General features: G+C 43.2%; 1 protein-coding gene and 1 non-coding gene across 6 annotated transcripts in view; one reads left to right on the top strand and one right to left on the bottom strand.

Moving 5' to 3' along the window:
• Positions 1–23,899, bottom strand: part of LOC117552140 (cytoplasmic dynein 2 heavy chain 1) — a 150,713-nt gene that overhangs the window by 38,883 nt on the left and 87,931 nt on the right. For all 5 annotated transcript variants that reach the window (XM_034225393.1, XM_034225397.1, XM_034225396.1 and 2 more), the window contains 4 exons: positions 20,662–20,734; positions 14,893–15,053; positions 13,904–14,029; positions 9,852–9,962 (listed from right to left, as the gene is read on the bottom strand). In XM_034225393.1, the coding sequence (XP_034081284.1) occupies positions 9,852–9,962; positions 13,904–14,029; positions 14,893–15,053; positions 20,662–20,734 (471 nt within the window). The remainder of the gene's footprint in view (positions 1–9,851; positions 9,963–13,903; positions 14,030–14,892; positions 15,054–20,661; positions 20,735–23,899) is intronic.
• trnam-cau lies at positions 18,233–18,305 on the top strand. Its single transcript has one exon. It is a non-coding gene; the product is annotated as a tRNA-Met (tRNA).

The raw sequence follows: 23,899 nt of genomic DNA, 5'->3' as shown, positions 1-23,899 counted from the left end.
CTGGCAAGACCAAAACGAAGATGTAAATGCAATTCAACGTGTCAGGTGATAATTCCAGCTCAAACTTACTTTGTAGGACCAGGAAACATTTGCAACTACCTTTTGTTCAAGCAATTTGTTGCCCATTTGTGTCTCTGTGAATTAAAACAGGAGTCTAAGAATACATTGAAAACATATTGTTACTTCAGTGTTGGATACCCAGCAGCCTTGGCCACCCACAGTGTGTTCCTGTGTTATACTGTACTTTAGTTAGTATATTCTCTACAGTTCATGAGTCAGCCCATACTGTATCTCTGAACAGTTCACTGTACATGTGGTTCCTCCGGCAACATTATGCTCTTTTTAGAATAGAAACAATGAGCATACATTGACATCAGTTCACACATTAACAGCTTTGCTGAACATTTGGCTCATCCATCTGTTGGCTCTGATAACATACACAGCCTAATGTATGTGCACTACATTTCACAAGAACAACTACTACAACAAAAACATGAGATATGTTACCAACTTCAGCAGATTGCGCGTTTGTGCAAGATGCTTACTTTTTTAGGTTTTACATCGTGTCAGTTGGAATTTGACTCTCTGCTAAACTGCAGCAAGAGTTTTTCTACATGCATCCCTGATCAGATCATGCTTTTATTCACCCTTAATAAGGTAATAAGTCAACTCTGCTTTTAGACACTTAAACAAAACAATCAATTATATAACCCTTTTCTTCCATTTTAATTTTCAAATGGACTTTGTTCTTTCAGGATCTTTGTATCTTCACTGCTAATTCAAACTTTCAATATCTGCTCTTTGAGATGCTGGTTTAGTCTGTAAACCAAGACTAATCTGCAAAGTGGAATTGAGTTTGGAGTAAGGTATTTAGGTTTTTGATGGAGAAGTTGTAGTCACTGTGTTAGAACATTTTTCACTTTGTTTATATCAGCTCTGTACAATCCAGATTGAAAAATAGGGAATTAGGGAAGGACTGTATAATGAAAGTTCCACTCGGAATGACGAACGCCTTGGGGTGTCGGTAAGAACACAGGAGTCTTGATAGCGGTTAATTCCTTTTACTGAAGATATCAACACAACAGTCACAGTATTACAGCCTTGGAGCAGGTGTAGTTTATGTATATGTGTGTGGTTGTTGGTAAGAGACGCACAAAGCTCACACACACTAAGTTGCCACTGAAGGTCCAGGCTGCGCTCTGTCGACATGATGTGCTTCTCTCCCTTTCTCCTAACAGCTGCGCTCCATGTGCTTAATAGTTACAATTGCGCGTGCCGCCAACAGAGGGCGCTGGAGTAACAATCAGCAGGCTTTCCAACATTGCCGCCCCCCAATTTGCGGTGCAAATTGGCTTTCATGGAAAGGCTAACTACTCAGATGAGGGATCTGGTCCCTTGTTGTCCTCGTCATGGATCTCTTGGAGGACAGTAAGACGAACTATAGGCCGGGTTTAGGTTTTGTCCTGTATCTTCACTTCTGCTGTTCTGATGTGACCATCTGGCCCAGGAAATATTCTGGTCACTTGCCCAATCTGCCATAATGCTCGTGGAAGCTGTGGGTCGACAAGCAGTACAACCGCTCCTACTTTGATGTCTTCTGTTTGTCTCTGCCACTTGCCTCGAGTTTGAAGGCTAGGCAGATAATGTCTCACGAAAGCAGACCAGAAATGATCAACCAATATCTGTGAATGTCTCCATCTTCGCCGCCCTAGCAGTTCTGATGCAGGATATACCACCTGGGGCAGGGAGCTGTCAGCTCGACCCATCAGCAGGAAGTTAGGGGTCACAGGATCAACATCAGCCACGTCGGAAGAAACATACCCTAAGGGTTTTGCATTTAGGATGCTCTCAACTTCAGTAAGAACTGTCATGAGCACTTCGCCACTCACCTTTCAGAGCCAATGGTAGTGTACAGAGCAGTCTTGATGGAGCGAATTTCTCGTTCCCACACGCCACCGAAGTGTGGTGCTGCTGGTGGGTTAAAGCGAAAACTGACCCGTTGCTTCGCCAGAACGCTGCTGGAGCTCTGGACACATATTGGCGAATGCTTCCCTGAGCTCCCTTTCTCCACCTTTGAAATTGGTTCCGTTGTCGGAGTAGACTTCTGATGGCCTTCCGCGTCTGGCAATGAACCTTCTGAAGGCCATTAAAAAGGAGTCTGTATCGACAGAGGTAAGTAGGTCAATGTGAACTGCCCTTGTGGTGAGGCACTTGAACACAATATCCCACCGCTTCTCATTGCGTCGTCCCACTTTGATCAGAAAGGGGCCAAAGCAATCCATGCCAGTTGAGTAAAAGGCAGGCTTGAATAGCCTGAGGCGGGCCACGGGTAGGTCAGCCATTTGTTGGGAAGTAGGTTTTGCCTTCCATCTACGGCATTTGGTACAGCTGTGCTGGTGCCGCCTAACAGCCTCTCGTCCACGCAGGATCCATACTGTGCGGCGAAGCTCGGCAAACACTCTCTCAGGTCCAGGGTGACAGAGAAGAGCATCAACATGTTGAATGAGGAGCTTGGTGTACGAATGGCTGGGGTTAAGTACAACTGGGTGCATAACTGTCGGATCAAGGTCCTCTGCCTGCCGGAGTCTGCCTCCAACTCTGATAAGGTCGCCGTCTATGTCATACTGAGGCGCGAGGCATAGGAGAGAACAGATGGTGGAGGTAAACGGTACTCTGTCCCCCCCCCCTCCCAGTGAGCTGTGGTGTTCCACAAGGAAGCATATTAGGTCCGTTACTGTTCCTAATTTATGTAAATGACATGTCATCAGCATGTTCCTGTTCGCGGACGACTCAGCCCTGCTGGTCTCTGACAGGAACAGGTTGCAGGTTGAAAAAACCCTCAGCTCCGAGCTCGGCAGAATCTGCACCTGGCTCGCCGATAATAAATTATCATTACACCTGGGTAAAACAGAGTCCATTCTCTTCGGTTCGAAACATAATCTCAGCAAATCCGACGACTTCTCAGTTGCAGTGGGCGACATTATTGTCACAAGTAAGAAGGAAATTACATACCTAGGATCTATTCTTGAGGCAAACCTCTCCTGTGACAAAATGGCATCCAATGTAATAAAAAAAGTCAATCAAAGAACTAGATTCCTATACCGGATCTCCTCTCTGGTAAACAAAAACACCCTGAAAACTCTGGCAGGAGCACTCATTCAAGGGTACTATGACTATGCTTGCACGTCATGGTACCATAGCACCTCCAAGGCGCTAAAAATAAAACTTCAAACATCGCAAAATAAACTGGTCAGACTACTGCTTGACCTTTCATCTAGAACCCACCTCACCTCTGCCCACTTTGACAACCTAGGATGGCTTAGAGTAGACGACAGAGTACAGCTACTTGCAATGGGCCTGGTCTACAAGATCCACTACACCTCTATGGTACCCATGTACATGTCAAAATTCTTCCCAAAGGTCAAGGAATACCATGATCATAACACCAGAGGGAGCTCCACAAATCATGTGAAACCCAGATTTGGCACAAAAAAGGGGGAATACACGTTTCGCAATTATGCCACATCAAGGTGGAACGCTCTTCCCACAACTGTAAAGGAAAGTAAAACTATACTTACCTTCAAAACCTCTCTTAAAGAGCACCTTCGGGGGAGAGCATTGCAAAACTGGCCCCGGTAATGGTACAAATCTCAACCTGTCGTTCAATGGACAGCTTCCCCCCCCCCCATCTATGTATATACTCGCATTTTAGACTCTGTTACTAACTGTATATCTGTAGACTTGGTATGTCTTAAATGTCCGGTTAGGATGTATTAGAACGAAATCTAAAATGAAAATTGTAAATAAGCAATCTGTATGTAAAAAACCACCTGTATGTAAATTGTAAATAAGCCATCTGTATGTCAAATATGTCTTATATGTCTTAAATGACATGATGAATTGGAAATGGGGGACCCTGATGTAAACAAGACGAAAGTCTTTCTCTGGTCTGCATCCCCTTAACAATTGTATGTTTTGAGCTGTACTGTCCTGTACCCAATATACAAGCTGTTAATAAACTTTTCAATCAATCAATCAATCAATCAGGAGACAACTGCTAGAAGGGATAGGCTTGCCAGACTTCAGTAAATTGTATTCGTCTGTGAAGCTGTCCAGCTGAACTTGTTTAAGAACATTCTGCTCTGCCCTGGAGTACATCTCTGCTGTAGGGGAGTCAGTTGACGATGAGTCACCAAGCCTGGCCGCCCCGTGAAGTTCCTTGGCTTTGGCTTCCACTAGATCACTCCAAGTACGGAACGGTGTGACATCTGGAATCGATGCCCTTGGTTGGGAGATGGCCATAGCACATAGGGCAAAATGCTTTAACTCTGTAACCTCCTGCATTTGATCTGTGGTGTTTGACGACGGGTAGGAAGGCCACTCGTCTGGAGGCAGGAGTAGAAATGCTGGCCCCTGGCTCCACCTGTTGGGGTTTGCTAGCTCTCTTAGCGTCTTGCCTCTGGTAATGTCATCGGCTGGGTTACTGGCTGAGTCCACGTATCGCCAGGCTTTACAGTCTGTGATGTCTTGGATTTCTGAGATCCTGTTTCCGACGAAGACTTTGAAGTGGCAGGATGTGGATTGAAGCCAGTTGAGTACTGTAGTTGAATCGGACCAAAGGGTGACTTCCTCCACCTTGAGTGTCAACTCGGCCTGAAGTAGCTTCTTCAGCTGGGCGCCAGTGAGAGCTGCGCACAGTTCTAGCCGCGCACAGTTCTAGCCGGGGGATAGAGAGCTGCTTTGTTGGTGCCACACGTGACCTGGCCATGATGAAAGATACGTGTACCTCCCCATGGGGATCCACTGATCGTAAGTAGGCCACGGAGCCGTAGGCTCGCTCTGAAGCATCACAAAAGATGTGTACTTCTCTTAGCACCTCTTGTCTGTCCATGTTCTCTGGTGTATAGCATCTGGGTAATGCTATTTCTGGCAAGTGTTCCAACTCCTCCTCCCAGGTATTCCACTGCAGCAGCAGATCTTCAGGTAGCTGGGGATCATCCCAATCTCTGGGCTTGTCCCAGAGCCGCTGTACTATGATCTTGGCTCTGGTAGTGAAGGGGATTATGAAGCCGAGTGGGTCATACTGACTTGCCAGAGTTTGGTAGATGATCCTCATTGTAGGTAGTCCATGGTTAAGGACTCTGTTCTTAAAACCGAGGGTGTCCGTGTCACAGTGCCAGCTCAGTCCCAGCGTTGACTCATGTGCACCAACATTGTCATGTGACAGCCAAAGCTCCAGCTTTTCCGAGCGTACCTCTGGTGGGAGATGGCTGATGACCTCTGGCCTGTTGCAAGCCCATTGACGGAGGTAAAATCTTACTGATGCTAGAAGCTCTCGTAGCTTGTTGACTAACTGCTGGGCCTCACCGACTGAAGGAACACTTTGCAGGCAGTTATCCACGTAAAAGCAACGTTCGATTGAAAATCTTACATCTTCTCCAGGTTCACTGTGCAGGATGACATGTTGGTTAAGAGCAAATGAGGCACAACACGGACTGCACGTGGTTCCAAAGGGAAGTACTTGCCACTCGTAGATGTCAGGTGGTTCTTCTCTCCTCATGTCCCGCCACAGGAACCTCAGGAGGGGTTTGTCTTCAGGCAGGAGACGGACCTGATGAAACATCCCCTTGATGTCTCCACTGATAGCGACTGTGTGTTCCCTGAAGCGCAGCAGCACACCAACAATGGAGGCGATCAAGGCAGGACCAGGTAGAAGACACTCGTTGAGGTTAAGTCCCTTGTAGCGGAAGGAGCAGTTGAACACCATTCTATTCTTCCCATTGTGATGGACCATGTGATGTGGTATGAACCAAACTTCCTTGCTCTGAGAGACAGCTTTGGCTGGTAGTTTTACTACAGCACCGGAGGTTACAAGTTTCCGGATTTCTGCGTTGTAGACAGCTGCCTTTTCTGGGTCTTTAGCCAGGCGTTTCTCTGTACTCCTGAGGCTTGGCATTACTGCTTCCTTGGATGCCTGGAGTTGTGGTGCTTCCTTTCTCCTTAGCATAGGTGTTGCATACCTAAGCACTCCATTCACGTTTAGTCGCTTTGTCTTAGCCTCCAGTAGGTTAACGGCTTCCTGGTCTTCCTTAGACCTGGTCACTTCCTTCTCAGACCTGTAAGGCAGGGTGTCAACTTGCCATAGCTTCTCCACGTTGCGCTGCAACTCGACTGCAAGTGGGCTGAGGTATGTAAAAAGGCATTGGTGAGGCTGTAACTGGGACTGAATAATCTGTGCCGGCCCTTGAAGTGTCCATCCAAGCCGTGTATGGATTGCAGCTGGACCTCCAGGTGGTCCGAAACGCACAGGTTCCACTGGGCTTATGAGGTGAGGCTGGTCAGCTCCAATCAGCAACAAGGGTGAGACTCGACTGAAACTGTGTAGAGGCAAGTCTTGGAGATGCTTGTACCTTTTCTGAAGGGTAGCCACTGGATAGGTATGTTCAGCTAACCCGAGGCACTGAGCAGTAAAGGCATTGTCTATCTGGAAAGACTTCTTTGGTTGCTTTATAGTGGAGACTTGGAAAGAAACTGAGGCACCGTGCAGAGTCTGAATATCCTGATGGATGGTTCTGAGGGCAAGGTCTTCTGGGGTGCCTGTTAGTCCAACTTGTTGGGCTGCTGCTGAGAGCAGCATAGTGCGATCAGAGCCTAGGACCGTCATCTAGGACCGCGTAGGTGTCCAACGTCTTGTCACCATGTCAGAGGATAACTCTGATGACTTTCAAGAGAACTCGAGTAGAGTCCGATGGTTTCTCCAGATGAAGGGTTTTGGTTGCTGAGCTAACCAGACAGGTTCCTTCCTTAATAGTCCTGTTGTTGACCTCGTGCAGTATCTGAAGGTGTTTACCTTGACATATGCCGCAGGGTTTCTTCAGGGTGCATTGTGCCGCTTGATGTGATCTCCCACATCGCCAACAACGTTTGTTGGTCTTAATGCAGTCTATGATGTGAGCTTTGTCAAAACACTTAAAGGTGGCACATAATAGATGATCGTCTGCTTCACAGTAAGGACAGTAGGCTTTTGGTGAGCCTGTCTTCTTGCTCTGTGCAGGGGCTCTACCGGTAGATGACTCCGTCGATGGTGGTGACACGTGCTCTGTGCCATGGAGTATGGTAGCTGCACGAGGGATGAACTTTGACTGTGGCCGATGTTCTTGCTTCTGGATGGGTTTCTCTTTGTGACCTTGGTTACCGCTATAACTGTCACTATCTTGGCACCAGGTTTCCAGCTGCAGCCAACTAGAGAGCTCTATTAGGTTGTAAACCGTACCTGGGTGACGACACATATATCTCCGAAACTCAGACCTCATCTCAGCAGGTAATTTACTAAGGAGACGTAACACATGAGAACCACATCGCAGCTCCATCTCTCCTTCCTGGCCGAGGGTCTTCAGCATACCGACGAGAGCACGAATCTGCAATGCAAATCTCTCAAAGGCCTCTGTGTCTCCACGTCTGATGTCAGGTGCATCCATCACACTGGCGATCTTCTTGATAGCTAACTGATGGGGCTGACCGAATTTCTCTGACAGGGCTGCCATTGTGTCAGAGTAGGGGGGTAGGAGAATTAAGATATGCATCGGCTAATAGGCGGGCTTCGTATAGTTTTAGATGATCCATCAGGATCTGGTACTTGAATAGCTCTGTTCCGTCCTGTGGAAGTAGATTATCAAGAGCAATCTTCAGCCGAGCAAACTCACCAGGGTCCTTCTTAGTGAGATGGTACCACACACATGGTATGGTAGGTCTAGGACCCCTGTAGGTTCTTTCTTGTGCTGCAACATATGGCTGGTGGTCATAGTATACTCTCTGGTTGTGGGGCTGGAGTGAATGAGTTGGATACCTGGGGTAGGTATATGTGGATGGCTGACTCTGCTGGAGAGGCTTTTGGTCATAGTGACCCATGGTTAGGGGACTAGAATGAGGATAAGGCACATGGTTAGCTGTAGGTTGACTTACTGAAGCTGCTAGTGTTTGCTCCTTTAAAAGCCGTAATTCATTCAAGCATCACAGTATCCTTTGAGTAGACACTATGGGCTTGAGGGGTCAAGGTGTATGACCTCTGATGACCTTGGGGTAGATCTCTGTACTGGGTTTGGTCGTGCTGCAGAGACTGGCTCCTTTTATTGTCTCTGGCCTGACTGCATAGGGAGTAACAGTAGAGACACTGCCTGACTGCACATAATGTATTGAGTCTACACTGTGTAGGGAATGAGGAGTTAAAGATGGTTCCTAAGGTCGATGATAGGGCGAAGGATCAGATTGAGGGGTTGGGTAGCTCCGGTGCTCACTAGCTCCTATAGGATGATCATCCTGCAGATGATGATCAGGCTCCTGAGCTCCATTAGCGGAAAGAGTCCATCCATCTAAGGTGAAGTTCCATCTGGCCTGACTTAAAGGGCTGCAGGACCGTGATGACTGGGCAGATACTGCTGAGGGATGAAGTCCTGGATCACTCAGGTTGTCCTCTTCTGGACCGACTGCATACTGTGCTGTGTGTTGATAACTAGGAGTTGTAGTGGCTTGCTCACTGAAGTAAGGAGGAGGATGAACTAGCCGCTTAGGACGTGTAGATTCTGATGAGGCTTCACCGTATGTGAAACTAGGCTGCATCATGGAATCCAAGGAAAACGTCTCTTCCGGCTCGAAGGACCAATGAAAAATAGGGAATTAGGGAAGGACTGTATAATGAAAGTTCCACTCGGAATGACGAACGCCTTGGGGTGTCGGTAAGAACACAGGAGTCTTGGTAGCGGTTAATTCCTTTTACTGAAGATATCAACACAACAGTCACAGTATTACAGCCTTGGAGCAGGTGTAGTTTATGTATATGTGTGTGGTTGTTGGTCAGAGATGCACAAAGCTCACACACACTAAGTTGCCACTGAAGGTCCAGGCTGCGCTCCATCGACATGATGTGCTTCTCTCCCTTTCTCCTAACAGCTGCGCTCCATGTGCTTAATAGTTACAATTGCACGTGCCGCCAACAGAGGGCGCTGGAGTAACAATCAGCAGGCTTTCCAACACAGATACAATGACACTGACACACAAAAACATCCATATTATCCGTTTATGTACAGTGTATCGTTGGTTTAGAAAACACTTTCTTGTCCTACAGTTGAGAAATGATAAATGACAGCGACTTTGGGAATGTGCTCAGGTCAGAATTTTAAAGAATGTCAATAAGTATACCCATGAAAGAGTGAGATGAGAGAAAAAAGGAAAATCAGACAGATAGAGAGGAGGGAGGGAGGGGCTGGGGCCTTTGTGCAGCATGCTTGGCTGCCGAAGCAGCTAACCCCTTGAGCATGACTCCCATCAGACTTAGCACTAAAACACGCATCACTACTACACAAGCTGTAGGCCTCTGCTCCTTGCAAATGTACAGTATATACGGCTGCATCGCGTCTGTAGCATGACCTTTCCACACATCCTACACTCTTCTGAGTATGCATTAGCCTGTTAACTTTACACACCAGGGCTCTGACAAATATGACTGCCTTCTGTAGAGATTCAGAGACACACAGCCTGTATTTGGGAAAATGACACTGTATGTGAATAAAACATCGTAGTGAGCATTAGTGCTAAGTGTTCCTGCAAACATGTGGGAGCATGTTTGTGTTAAGACCAGTTAGGTCAATGCTAAATAACGCTAAACTTCATCATACCTGAAGCCCAGGGGCCTACAGAGATCGGGGGCCTATCATGAGCCAATTAAAAAATAAATAAAACCTATCAGCCCAGGGCCTGATGGCAGGTTAAGGCGGGCTTGATCATACGATATTGTAGTATTCCGGCGTTTGTTTCTATGCCTGAATACATGTGTGTGTTAGTGTGTGTGTGTTTACCTCATAAGTGATTTTGAGGCTGGACTGCAGCAGTATGGGAGGAAATCGGGGGTGAACTTCAGCTGTCAGCCAGAGACGGAAGCCTGCTTTGGGATGTAGCACATTTAGCTCCTGTGGAGGAAGGACAGCAGATACATTAGACATTAAGAGATCACCACAGGAGAGCAGACGACCTGTGCAGAGCTATCTGGCAGTAGAAACAACTCTGAGCTAAGTTCTCCTTTTATACACTCATGCCCAGCCTCACACACATATGCAAACACTCATGTACTATTTCTCGCAACATACAACGCATATATTTATAAATACAATTACACAAGGCTTGAGCCTTTGAATGTACACATTTTCCATACACTTTATCACACAGGCTCCCGACTCAAAATAATAGTTTAGTTGCCATTCAACCTTCATTAACCCCTCCCCCCTCCCCATGTTGCTAGCTCTCTCTCCTCATTTCTCTTCTTACATTCCTTCCTTCTCTCTTTCCTTCTTTCTCAAAGGCTTGTGGTTAAAAATAGCATTCTGGCACCTTAGGGTCTTGTGTCATCTGATTGGGTTCTCTCACACACTCACACTCACACACACACACAATTGTAATCAATGTGTTTCTGCATCATTTGAAACCTGCAAGCACACATGATCACAGAAACTCAAAGAACACAAGAAGTGACATCCTTCTAAGAAAATTCCTCCTTCTGTCATTGAGTATGCACAGTATATGCGTGTGTGTTTGTATCTGTGTGTGTGTGTCCCATGTGTTGTCAAGCAGAATTTCACCAGAGCAAGTGAAGATATCTTGAGAAAATGCAAGACAGAGATATTTACAAATGAAATGAGATATCCCAACCTTTCTTTTGATAATGTATGTTTGTATTGTTCAGATGCACAGTGTGTGAAAGACACAACACTCTTATGCTGTTAATAGAAAACCTCAACAGGCTTAATTTCCAGTCATTTCTGATGACGAAAGTTGCATCTCCACAGTAGAGATAGGAATCATTCAATTCAGTTTCTCCTAAAACAATCCTATCACAATGATTTGACCAGTGATGAAAATCAGATGACAATAGATATGATTTATTTATTACAATCCAGTTCTATCTGTTTTTAATGTCATTACATTGTGACTGGCAGGCTGAGAGACATTTAGAGCGATAGATACATAGATGGATGAAGTGGATGATGATAAAAATGAGACAAGTGGCAGAATCTGAGCAGACAGGGATGAGAGGACATCTGGACCGCCAACTTCAATTATGAACACTGACACGCTCCCCTTTTGCTGTGTCTACTCCCCTCCTTCTCCTCTCTCTAAATGACCAACTGGGTTTTGGAGGGATAGGACCGGAGAGACAGATGGCAAGAAAGAAGCGGGAACATTAAGGAACTACATTTAGATAGAGTAAGACGCAGCAGATGGACAGAAACACAGAAAGAGAGGCAGATACAAAAACTAAAAACAAAGCACTGGATTAGTCGAATTTCCACCTGCAAGCTGAGGCTCAGATCCTCTTACCCTACATCCCTCCTTTAACATCCACTATGTCTTCATTCTTTCTTTTCCTATGCATACTGCCTCCCTCGATCCCCTTGTTGCGTCAGGTTTTCATTTCAAGCTCTACTGCCGAGACCACAACCTCATCGGTTGTTGGGCAAAAAGCGAGACATTGAAACAGTGACAAAGAAAGGAACAGGTGGAGTGAGAGTTTTAGTTATACAATATGAGAGGGGGAAAGAGGAGTGATAAGAAAAACTGGTGAAAATAGAAAATAGCTGGGATGTTGAGGTGGAGGCAAATGGAGAAAAGAGAGAGGGGTGAGGCAAGTTGAAGAGAGAATTACAAAAGTAAAGGAGGAGAGGTACTAAGCTATGCTTTGGGTCACACCGGCAACATTTCTGGACAGGAGGGACCTCAAGCTAACCCGAGGCACGCACATTCATGCGCGCGCATGCACGCACGCACGCACACACACACACACACACATACACACACACACACAACACACACACACACACACACACACACACACACACACCACACACACACACACACACACACACATAACACATACACTTTCCCATCACACACACACACAGCACATACACACACACACACACACACACACACACAACACACACTACACAACCACACACACACACACACACACACACACACAACACACACACACACACACACACACACACACACAGTAACACATACACTTTCTCTCACACACACACACACGCACACACACACACTTTCTCACCAACACACACACAGGTGAGGGCAGACACACAGGCCAATCACTGCTGCTAACAGCTGTGCTGCAAAGTGAGATATGACCTGCTGCAGTCATACAGCACTAAAAAGAACCGCAGGTGAAGCACATAGACACACATCAACACAGTTAATCACACATCATTATAATACACCCAATGTAATGTGACATACAAGCACATATACAGTACACAATGATAACAGCATACAGGATGAGTAACATGAGCCCTACGGATGACACACACAGCGATGCACTGCAAAGCAAACATGATACAAACACTCATATACATGCATATGTGCCCTTTGACACAGAAAAACAAACTCACACATACACACACACAAACAGCAGAGAGACTCATACGGTCGGACAAGCAAAGGCAATTGTGTTTGTGCAGTTAGAGGACAGAAGATCTAAGATATGGACATTTGGACAGCCAACAGAATGTGTACTTGTGTTTTTGTGTTGCAATATTGTAATTTAAAAAGTAACACAGACAAGCAGCATGACGCTAGGAACACACTTTAGGTGTACAACACCCTCCAGGCCTTTTCAACTGATCTTACCGGACCCTAAACCCAAACTCTACCTACCAGGAACTGTGGCCTTGAGGTGATGTGAAGAGGAGCGTGATTCACTTTAGAAGTTATGATGAATATGCACACTTAATATAAATAATATCATGCTTTATATAGTGTTTACTGAAAATTGGCCCTTCGATTGTGTTTTATTTATTAAGATAGTTTATAGATTTTCTATTTTCATGGTCAACTTGTATATTTTCTATTCTCTAATGCTGTTTTATTTCTATTTTGAGATGTTACAATTGTAGAATGGTTTCAATGGATCAATAAAGTACATCTTATCTTATTATTTTCGTATTATTTGAATATAGTCACAGCTGGATCATTGCATCATGTAATCGAACTACATGTCTGTGACGAAGGTAACTTTGTCACTGATGGCTTCGGGCCTTGCATATGTGCACATGTTTATACAGTTTATATTATTTATTGATGTAGTGTTTATTGTATTTTATTTTGAAATGTGTTCCCCTTTCCCCATGTCTGTTGCCATTGATTGTGTGCACCTGGTGCTCTGTGGTGTCTCCTCCCCCCTCACCTGTGTCCTGTTGGGTTGATTGGGTTGGGCATTTAGGCTCTGGGGTTTTGCTGTTTGAGAGAGAGTGTGTGTGAGATCCTTGTGGCTGCAGGCTGTGGTCAGGGAGAAACAGCAGGATTGAGGCTGTGTGTCATGTGTTCCTGACTTAATAAATGCCCACACCGGGTTGTATTTGGACGTTCTGCCTCTGCCTCCTTGGTTGGTCGGGCCGCTCAATTGTCAGCTTCACAATGTCTATCTTTTGTGATTTGTCTTTCCCTACCCAAGCCTCCTGTTGCACTTTTCGCTTTGCACACATGTGACTGCAGTATTATATCTATTTACAGTAAATGTCAAAGCACTGCTCCTTAATGCAAAGCTTCAGTTGACAGGCACACATCCATACCTAAACATATATATCCACAAGTATATATATAACATGTGGGGTTTCACTGTCAATTTCATCCGTCTCTCCTTCAATTGATCAAAAAGGATAAATCTCAGGTGTATCTAATATTTAGAGGTACACAGAATATTACACACAACCACCCTCGAACAAAAAGCACTACAGAGAAAACCCAAATGACGAACTCCTACACATATTTATGTTGTAATAGTGTATATCCAACAGTAATAGGCTTACCACACACAGGATCTCAGACACAGAGCACTTACTTTTTCCAGGAGCGGTAGCCATGAAGTGACGAGGTGAAGGTTTTTCAGGCAAAGCCATTCTCCATTTCGGGAACTTTCTCGGAGCGTCGCTAAGGCCAAATCAGCCTGGCCCTGACCCATGGAGATCTAGACACACAGAGACAGTGGGGGAGGTAGGGGGGTGGAAGAAACAGAAGCAGTGGGAAGGAACATTTGATTCTACATCAACAATTCGGGGGCAGATAATCTGATTCAATATTTGAAATGATTTCTCTCGTCTCAGTGGGACGAACGATGAAATACCTGCAAAGCGGAATTCCCAGTGGGATTTATATTAATAGAGTTCCCACATCGAGGCTGGTAATTCATAATTAAATCTGATATGTAACCAGTTTGAGCAATGATATACGCAGCGCCCATGTGAGAGAAACGCAGCATGTACGTCCCTCGGGTCCTGCTGTATATGGAATCGCTTTCAAATATACATAGTTGTAGTTATATTGTAAAAATATGTTTAACTGTCAATTGGATATTCTTGGATAAGACTCAGATTCGCTGCGGTATATTGTCAAATGTATTGGAGTGCTCAAGCTTTAAGTTGATTGTAGGAAGGTTGCATATTGATACAAATATATTTAACAGACACCAAAAAAGCACATTTTAAAAGGTTGCAAATGAGACAAACCGCAATTAGGTGAACAAGTTTTGACATGGATATTCAAAACTGAAGGATGAGCTATAATTCTTAGAAATACAACTGTAATAAAGGAACATATCATGATAAGCATTGTATGTATTTGTTATGCTTTTTGAAGACAGTGAAGGGGGACAAGTCAGAACATTTTATAAAACTTGATGAATTAACCAAGAGTTATGTCTCAATAGCTCCATCCTTTTCCCCATTTCCATGGACGACTGTTTAGATCTACTCTGGGTAGTCTTTTGAAAATATCACATTGCACCTCACAACCTACTATGATTTTGTCCCATGTTATCCTGTTAGACTCTACCTCATGATAGTTTTCCCTGCCCACGGTTTCAACTGCCAGTTCTGCGAGCTCCTGGGACGGGTCTGCCCCTGGAGAGATGGTGATCAACACAGGCTCCAATTCTAATGTCTCAGCGTAGAGACGGCGGAGGTTCAGAGGAGGGGGGGAGAGCTCCTTCATACCTGCAGAGAGAGGGGGATAAGAGGAGCATGAAGGGTGTGAAATACATATCTGTGAAGAGTGTTTCAACATTGCATTTAAAGTTGTTATGCTGCTCAAAACTGGAAGTTCTGCACGGAGAGGGTTTACCAGGAATGGATATATATATAAGGAGAAAAAGAGCAGTGAAAGGGGCTTTTGGGGAGGGTAGATGGGAAAAGAGACCATGGGTAGACAAATCAAGCAGAAAACAATGACAGGGAGACAAAGGGAGGGCATCAACAGGGAGAGGTAGACAGTGCCTAAAGGAGGGTGATGGGGAAGGGAGGTTGGGGAAATGAAAAGAAAAAGAAGAAGAGAGGCGTTGATGGAGAAAGAAAGAGAGAGGGTACAAGAGGAAGAGACAGAGTGAGAGAGATTAGGAGCGAGATGTGCTGTGCATACTGAGTGCTAGTTATGCAGCAGTATTCATCACACATAGCAGAAGAATACCTTGTCAGCCTCCTGGTGTCGAGGAGCCAGGGTCTTTCTCTATGTGCCTCAGTGTGTGTCTGCATTTGTGCGTTTTTCTCACTGAGCATTAGGCTCTAATCCTGCTGTAATGTTATGAGTCAGACATGGGCTAATAGTGACACACAAGCAGTGGCACAGGCTCACACAGTGCGAGTGGCTGTCTTAGAAATTCCTCTATGACGTTATTCACACATCAGTGGATATCTTTTTCACACACACACACTTTAGTTTTCTCTTGCCAAATGAAGTCTGCTCCACTTGAAGTATACATACTTGCACGCACAAAAGGTCTTGCTAGAGAACATCTCAGAGCGACCTTTTGATATACCACCATCACCATGGCAACTCTGAGCAAAACAGTTATCTGACCACATTACTTTTGATGTCTGACTGACTACAAAAGAAGAGAGCATATAAAGAATGTGCGCATGCAGAAATACGTGCACAAGCACCTTTGACATGGGAAGGTGATCAGTATTCGTGCTGCAGACCAGCATCCTCTGTCTGAGAGTAGGAACGTTCACCTTGGCTTTTATTACACACATAACGGCAAAGGGGAGCCTCTAAAAAGGCCGTGCTACATCCTCCCTGTGGTTCAAACACAGTTTAGTGGAGGAAACACTGACTGCATAGCTATGAAATAATGAGCATACATTCAGATTCATTGTAAAAACAAAACAATGTCCTATTGCCATTATGATTGATAAGGACAATGACTGAAGGACAGAGAGAGATGCTTTCTTTGAGGATATTTGAAAAGTACAGAGTGTGTGTGTGTGTGTGTGTGTGTGTGTGTGTGTGTGTGTGTGTGTGTGTGTGTGTGTGTGTGTGTGTGTGTGTGTGTGTGTGTGTGTGTGTGTGTGTGTGTGTGTGTGTGTGTGTGTGTGTGTGTGTGGTGTGTGGGCGCTGTGTGTGTGGCTGTGTTCACCCAGGCATGCCTGTGTGCATGAACAGTGCCCAGGCCTGGACTGGGGGGATTGAGCGAGATTAGCTATAAGAGGATTACAGACCGTGCCTCATTAGCATACTGATTTACTGCCAAAAACACATACACATACACACAAAAGCGTCTGCTCTCCTGTTCTTTATGTAATCTGTCTGTCTCTCTATTATTCAGACACACGCTCTCACCCACATAACTTGTACATACTACACTTCCATCAAGGGGTTCACAAGGAGTGTGAGGACTATCTCTTAATCAGGATAGTGTGTTTTTTTTTTTATTACAACTGCCCACAAAGGAACATGAAGAGTGACACTTGTGCTCTCAGGGAATTAGCTTGAATGTACACACAGACGCACACTTTCAAAGAATATGAGCGTCAGAAAGGCCGGCTGTCGACACCCACAAACTCAGGAGTGCATATACATACATCACAGACACTTAGACAAACAAAGTGGGACGCACAAAAGGATGGAGCGCGATCGTTTTACTTTTCATATATTTGACAATGAATCTTACAGCTTCATTTGGCCAGGAGTTAGCTAGTATCCTAAATCTAAATACTGTAAGTTTGAGCTTTTCAACAGTGCAGATAGTTTTAAGAAAATGAATTACGATAAAACAAGAAGGAATGAACTGAGAAAGTCACTACATAGTCAATGTGGTGCAAATAAAAAAAACACCTTTAAAGACGGAGAGATGGATGTAATGGATCAACACAGATATACAGATAGGCACACACAAAGGCTGGAGTGTGCCCCTCCACTCCCCAGTATTATTATTAGCAGAAGTGTCAGCTGCACAACAGCTGATGCTGAGTTTCTGTCAATAGAGCTTTTTGCTATCAGTAGGAAACAAGGCAGCCCGGGTATTCTGGTGCTCTCTTTCTCTGTCTTTATCTTCTCCCTTCTACTGTTTGGCAAACACGTTGTTCTTTTTACCAAAGTGCTCTCTTAATGTCCTATAAACAAACATTTTCAAATATGGGTGTGTGATGGATGAAGTCAACTTGACATGTTCACTTATTTTCCCGGTCTCATTGGTAGTGTAGGCAGCACCAGGGTCATATCATCTTATTTGTTATGCATTTATGAATACGCTAAAGCTGCTCTGAGTCCAGTAACACTCCAGCTCATCATTGTTTTTTTAAAGCTGTCCAGCATAAGATCCTGACACACAGTACCTCACTGTCATCCCAGGACTGTATTTCTATCTCTTTTGTCGTTGTTAGGGAAATTAATTACAGTATAAGAACACAAATCTTACAGCTGGTTCAGACAATTATAGGTTTTTTTTTTTTATTTACCAGTCAATCTAGTTTACCACCCTCACCTATTGTCATAGGCTTAGGGTAGGGACCAAAAGAATGAGATTGCACGTACAACTGGTGAGAATGAGTTTAGAAGGAGCTAGAGTAAGAAGCTCACACATCCAAAGGCAACTCAGACTACAGCTGCTGGTCCTACATTTAGAAAGGAGCTAGTTGATCTGGGTCAGACTTCCGATAACGATGCCCCCCTATACGCCCACCATAACGGTAAGAGTAGCATGAGATGTCTGGACTGCTGTGATAAACTGCAGAAAAGATTTGGATGGTAGGACTGACTTCTTAAGTAGCTTAGACATGTCAAAAAAAAAACATGTTTGTCAAACTCACTGAACACAACTTTCAGGCTTTGTTGATCAACAGATGGAACGAGATGCTCAGATTTATAAAAAACCATAAATAACACATTCACTTTCCCAGCCTCGTTGGCGCAGTTGGCAGCGCGTCAGTCTCATAATCTGAAGGTCGTGAGTTCAAGCCTCACACGGGGCAGTGTTTTAAAAAATAGAGATACACAAATCAACGAGGAGACATAGGCTATACTGCTAAATGAAAACAGTCAGGACACCCGCATCTATAAAAAACATAGAGTTTATGACAAAGGGAAAAAACTAAACATACCAGACTCCCGAGCTGGGCAGTTCTCTTGTAAACCTATCACTACACCACCATTCATCTTTGTTTGTTTGACGCAGTCCATTGTAAGTCTGTAGTGTATTATCATTTCTTTTTTATGTTTGCAGTTACATTCTTGGTATTGTGTTCATCAACCAGCTCTCCCCGTAATTTGTCACTGCTTCAGTGCTGGGTCATGACACAATGCACCTGGGCTTGATTAGGGCCTTTGTGTAAATATTTCGATGTCCACATACTTTGTTTAGAGTAGTCACTGAATATTTTAATTATTTTATTGTTTCCCTAATTGCAGTTTATGCCACGTGCGCATGCATTTTTAGATTAATGGGAAACAAATGCAAACTGTTTAAAGCCGGGTGCCAGTAGATTTGTGTAAGAATTTAGCTGCTGCTGAACATTATAGCAGGGGGTTGAAATCTGCAAAACAAGCAAAAAAGTAGGGTTGTATATCAAATGTTCTTCACAATAAAATACTTTTAGAAGAACAGCAGACCCTCAGTCTTGTTCAAATGCAACAATGATTATATACATTGTTCCTGTTAAGCCTACAAACTCTATTAGAATTCCCTTACTGCTAATCAGACGATCATATACTCAAAAAGTTTTACCTTAGTGTCAAAAACGATTGAAGGAAGTGGGAGGGGTCTCATTAAAATAGGGAATGTTTGGCCTTGAGTTATTGTTTATTCATCAATGAATATTCTTATGAAGAAGATGCTGATGTCCAAAGCAAATAGATTTCCCTACGGTTAACACGCCAAGTAAGGCTTTTTAAATAACTGACAAAGGCAAGAAAAGCTACAGAAGCGTGCCCTGAGGCTGTGTGTTACTGTGTGTTGTAAACGCCTCCCATGTGGTTTGATTCGATACATTTTTCTTCATGTAATGAGAATTGAAAGTTCTGAGAAATGTGTTATTTCGTTTTACTTGCCAGCGAAATGGCCTGGAAAATGTAATTTGGCATTAGTGATTTACTAGATTGGGAGCTTCTCAAAAATGGCCCAGCACATACACACCCTCACGAAAAAAAGAAGATTAAAAAAAAGACTGACATATTTATGCACAGATGAATGAACCTGCCCTTGTTGCCACAATCCAAAATATCCTACATAGCAAACGAGAGAAGAACCAATTAAACTAAAAGCCTCAGAAGTCAATTAACATGTCTCACAGCACAACTGAACATGAGTTACACACACATACATTATAACCTGCATATTAGTTTCACCTGACATCAATTAGCAGCATCCCAGATAGTGCAGACAGAATCCAACCCACCATTAGGATTATCTGGACTGAATGAATGGGCTCATTAAGCACAATAAACTCTCTCGCAACATAATATGGGTGTCTTGTGTGTGTGTGTGTGTGTGTGTGTGTGTACGTGTGTGTGTGTGTACGTGTGTGTGTGTGTGTGTGTGTGTGTGTGTGTGTGTGTGTGTGTGTACGTGTGTGTATGTGTGTGTGTGTGTGTGTGTGTGTGTGTGTGTGTGTGTGTGCATGTTTTTGTGTGTTCTTTTGGGTATGTGGCAATTACTCAAGGACAGTGGCAGTCATATACAGGGATGAAGGGATGAAATACAAATAGAGAAGAAAGGAACATGGATTGAAAATATTTGAGTTGAGTGTGAGGGCTGAAGAACCTTGAAAAGCAAAGCATCTTCCTACAGAGCAGAATAAGTGCAGAAGCAAAGTAGTTTATCAAAAGGGGCAAAGGAGGATCTAGTAATTTGGGATGTTTACAACTCATTATTATGAGTTATCGCACTCCAATTGAGAAGGGCAAATATTTACTGAACCTAAACAGAACAAACATGTCAGCTTGTTCACATTTTTCAACAGCTAATCAAGCTTCTCTTTCTTTGTACAAAGCAGAGCTTCAGTGTGTGTGTCTGTTTGTTTATCTCAACATATGCACACTTAAAATGTGTGCCAGGTCAAATGTGTGTATTCATTGTTGTGATACTCATATCTAGGGTCTGGGCAAGTTACAGTAAAAGAGGAAACAAAAAGAATCCTTTTAAATGATCAATGAAGATGGGACCCATTTCTAGAGCAGCTGGATGCCCACTTTGTAGCACGATTATGTTGTGATTGAATAATAAATACATTTTCGTAGTCCGTGGAAGTACAACTCAGCTCAGCTCCAGCCCACTTAAGCACATTGATTGAAAATATTTAAAAGTAAAAAGCCCTACAATGAAACACTTACCCAGGGCCTGGGTGGCAAACGCTGCCATAGTACTCTGCAGTCGGTCTGGTCTGACTGCCTGAACCAATAACAGCTGGGGAGAGGAGAGCAGAAGAAAGAAACAACAGGTATCACTAAAGGTCAAACCCACTCATATCGTACACAAACTTGACAAATCCAAAAGAAAAAAAAGTAGCATCCTTTGGATTTGGATGCTCCTTTTATTATGGTTTTCAGAGCATCATTTGAAAAGTAAATGAGTAAGTCAATTGGTGTGACAAGTGGCTTCTGTCTTGCTCATGCTTTGAAATGAGATTAGCTAAATCTTTATTCAATCTCAAACCACATGTGCATGGCCAACCCAGTCTCACGGCATTTCGTGTTCACCAACACGATTTTTAATCTATTGATTCGTGTTCACCAACACGATTTGCCCCTTTTTTTCGTGTTGCACAGCACGATTTTAAAAGCAATGTATTTCTACTGCCTGCAGCACGTATTTTTCTCCGGTTGGGTCGAGGAAGATCGGAAGCTGTGTGTTTCATAAAAACATGTTCTTACTCAATATCAAGCCACAGTTATTGCTTTTATTTGAAATCGTATAATTTCGGACTTTTGTTGCCGTCTGTGAGGAAAATAAATGGGGCTCAGAGCCTCAGGATACTGAAATCTGTATTTTTAAAATCTTTTTTTCCTTCTAATTTGTTATTCTTTTCAAAATAACACACTGTTATTTACTCACCAATAACACACAATTATCCTTGCTTTTATTTATTGGTTTAATTCCATAATCTCGGGCTTTTTTGGCGTCCGTCAGGAACTGAATTTCAAAATAAAAATAACCGGAAACAGACGTAGGCATTTCGCGCGATTACCCAAGATCCTCAGCTATGGTTTTAAGCTCGTTTATTGGATGTTTTAGCCGCAATGCATGCTGGGATTTGGTGTTTATATGATATGAAATCCGGAAAACATTTTAAAAGAATAAAATAATACTTAATTCCGAGCGCTCTTGCTTTTCTCTTTGAAAGTCATCACATAACGGCATTGTAATACACGGTTCGGCTGCATTGTATATTACAGATCTGCCGTAGTTCTTTATTTATAGAGCCCTGATGAGAAGACCTTTGGAAAAACTGAGAAAATTCCACCGAAACTGAATACTTGACGTGGATCATAAATATATTCAACAATTAAACAACATCTTCAATTTCTCTTCACACAATACGTCTCCTTGCAGTATCAACACTAATTCGGCTGACTTTTACATTTGATCTAATTCACAGATAGGTTATATTTACACCATAACGGTGCACAGCTGATATAAAAGGACTGTAGTTTTTAAAGATATTACTGATTTTCTTTGAATGTAAGAATGTAAATACTGAGTCTGAAATAGTATAGCAATATGCTGTAAAATTATGTGAAAGCATGCATAAAACTACACATCTTCAGATGTTGTACGAAAACACAAGTGTCCTACACTAATAATACAAAGTGATTATGGCTGTGTGTACCTTGTGTGCACCTCCTAGTGGTTAAAGCACGTTATTGAATTATTGTGTTTTATTTGATTAAAAAAATATTAAGAGTACATACTTTCATAGGAGGAAAGTATAAATATAGAATATAAAAAATCAAGAAGATACTATAAGTGATCTCTACAATAAAACAGTTTAGTGTAGAATGTACAAAGATATGAATAGGAGGAGGTGCAAAACAGAAAAACGAATTAACCTTTATTTAAACATTAAATAACAGATTAAGGTCTTCTTTTAAATAAGAAAAAAACTTTGGGGGTATCTATCTACAGATAAATATTAAGCCTGACAAAGTACTTAACGTCTAATATATTGCTTTCCTGCAATGTTAACTATGTTGAAGCACTTATTTTAACTGATATTATACATATGAATTATACTCTTATGTATGTAGATAGAATAAGAAATGTGCAGAATATGAATGGTGGAGGTACACACATATTGATAGATGTCTTGTAATGCACTGTTGAGGAACCTGTGACCCAAGTGTTTCATTCATTGCATAACTACACCGTAGTTGTGTATATGATATGTCAATAAACCTTTGAAAATCTTGAAAGGGATGTGCAAAATAGCCATAATATACAGTCTTTAATTAACTATTAGTAGAGAATAACGAGTAATGAATATACTTTATTACTCGTTTCCATTCATGTCAATTGCAGATACATGTTTAGTCTTCTCAAGCACCAACTATCTCTCCTGATTGTTGGCACTTGACAATCACCTTACCTGAATTTTACTCAGGTGTAACTAAAGTCTGATTTAAGGGTTGTTCAACATCAGGAAGATACGTCCCCAGCTGACACAGAAAGCGACGCAGGTTCTGGTCCAGGCTCTCGTCATCTCACGCCTAGACTAGTGCAACTCCCTCCTGGCTGGTCTACCTGCATGTGCCATCCGACCTCTGCAGCTCACCCAGAATGCAGCGGCTTGTCTGGTCTTCAACCTTCCTAAATTTTCCCACACCACTCCACTCCTCCGCTCCCTTCACTGGCTTCCGGTAACTGCTAGAATCCACTTCAAGACACTGGTACTTGCTTACCATGCTGCGAATGGATCTGGCTCTTCGTACATCCAGGACATGGTTAAACCGTACACCCCAGCGCGTGCACTACGCTCTGCATCAGCCAAACGACTCGCTGCACCCTCGCTGCGAGGGGGACCCAAGTTCCCATCAGCAAAAACACGTGGGTTTGCTATCCTGGCTCCAAGATGGTGGAATGAGCTCCCCATTGACATCAGGACAGCAGATAGCTTGCACATCTTCCGGCGCAAACTGAAAACTCATCTCTTTCGACTCCACTTCGAGCGATAGAATTATTAACAAAGCACTTATATACTAATAAAGGACTGGCTTATCTAAAGCCAGTTGAGTAGCACTTGAAATGTTTGGCTCTATGAAACCTGATGTACTTATATGATTCTGTTTTCTTCAAGTTTGTGTCTTCCTAGTCGAATGTACTTATTGTAAGTCGCTTTGGATAAAAGCGTCAGCTAAATGCAATGTAATGTAATGTAATGTTTATATTTCACATAATTAATCAGAATCTGCAAAGTAACTCAAATAAATGCAGTGGAGTAAAAATACCAGGTTAACCTCTGAATTGTAGTGGAGTAGAATTACAAAGTAACAATGAGCTATCATGTGGGTATTAATGCTGCGCATTATGGACACAAGCGATTTTCACCCATTTATTAATTATATGTTTTACATT

The sequence above is a fragment of the Gymnodraco acuticeps genome, unplaced genomic scaffold (assembly GCF_902827175.1).
Source record: "Gymnodraco acuticeps unplaced genomic scaffold, fGymAcu1.1, whole genome shotgun sequence".
Classification (NCBI taxonomy): domain Eukaryota; kingdom Metazoa; phylum Chordata; class Actinopteri; order Perciformes; family Bathydraconidae; genus Gymnodraco; species Gymnodraco acuticeps.
Note: the sequence above shows the minus strand (reverse complement) of the source record. Positions and strands in the feature narration are given on the sequence as shown.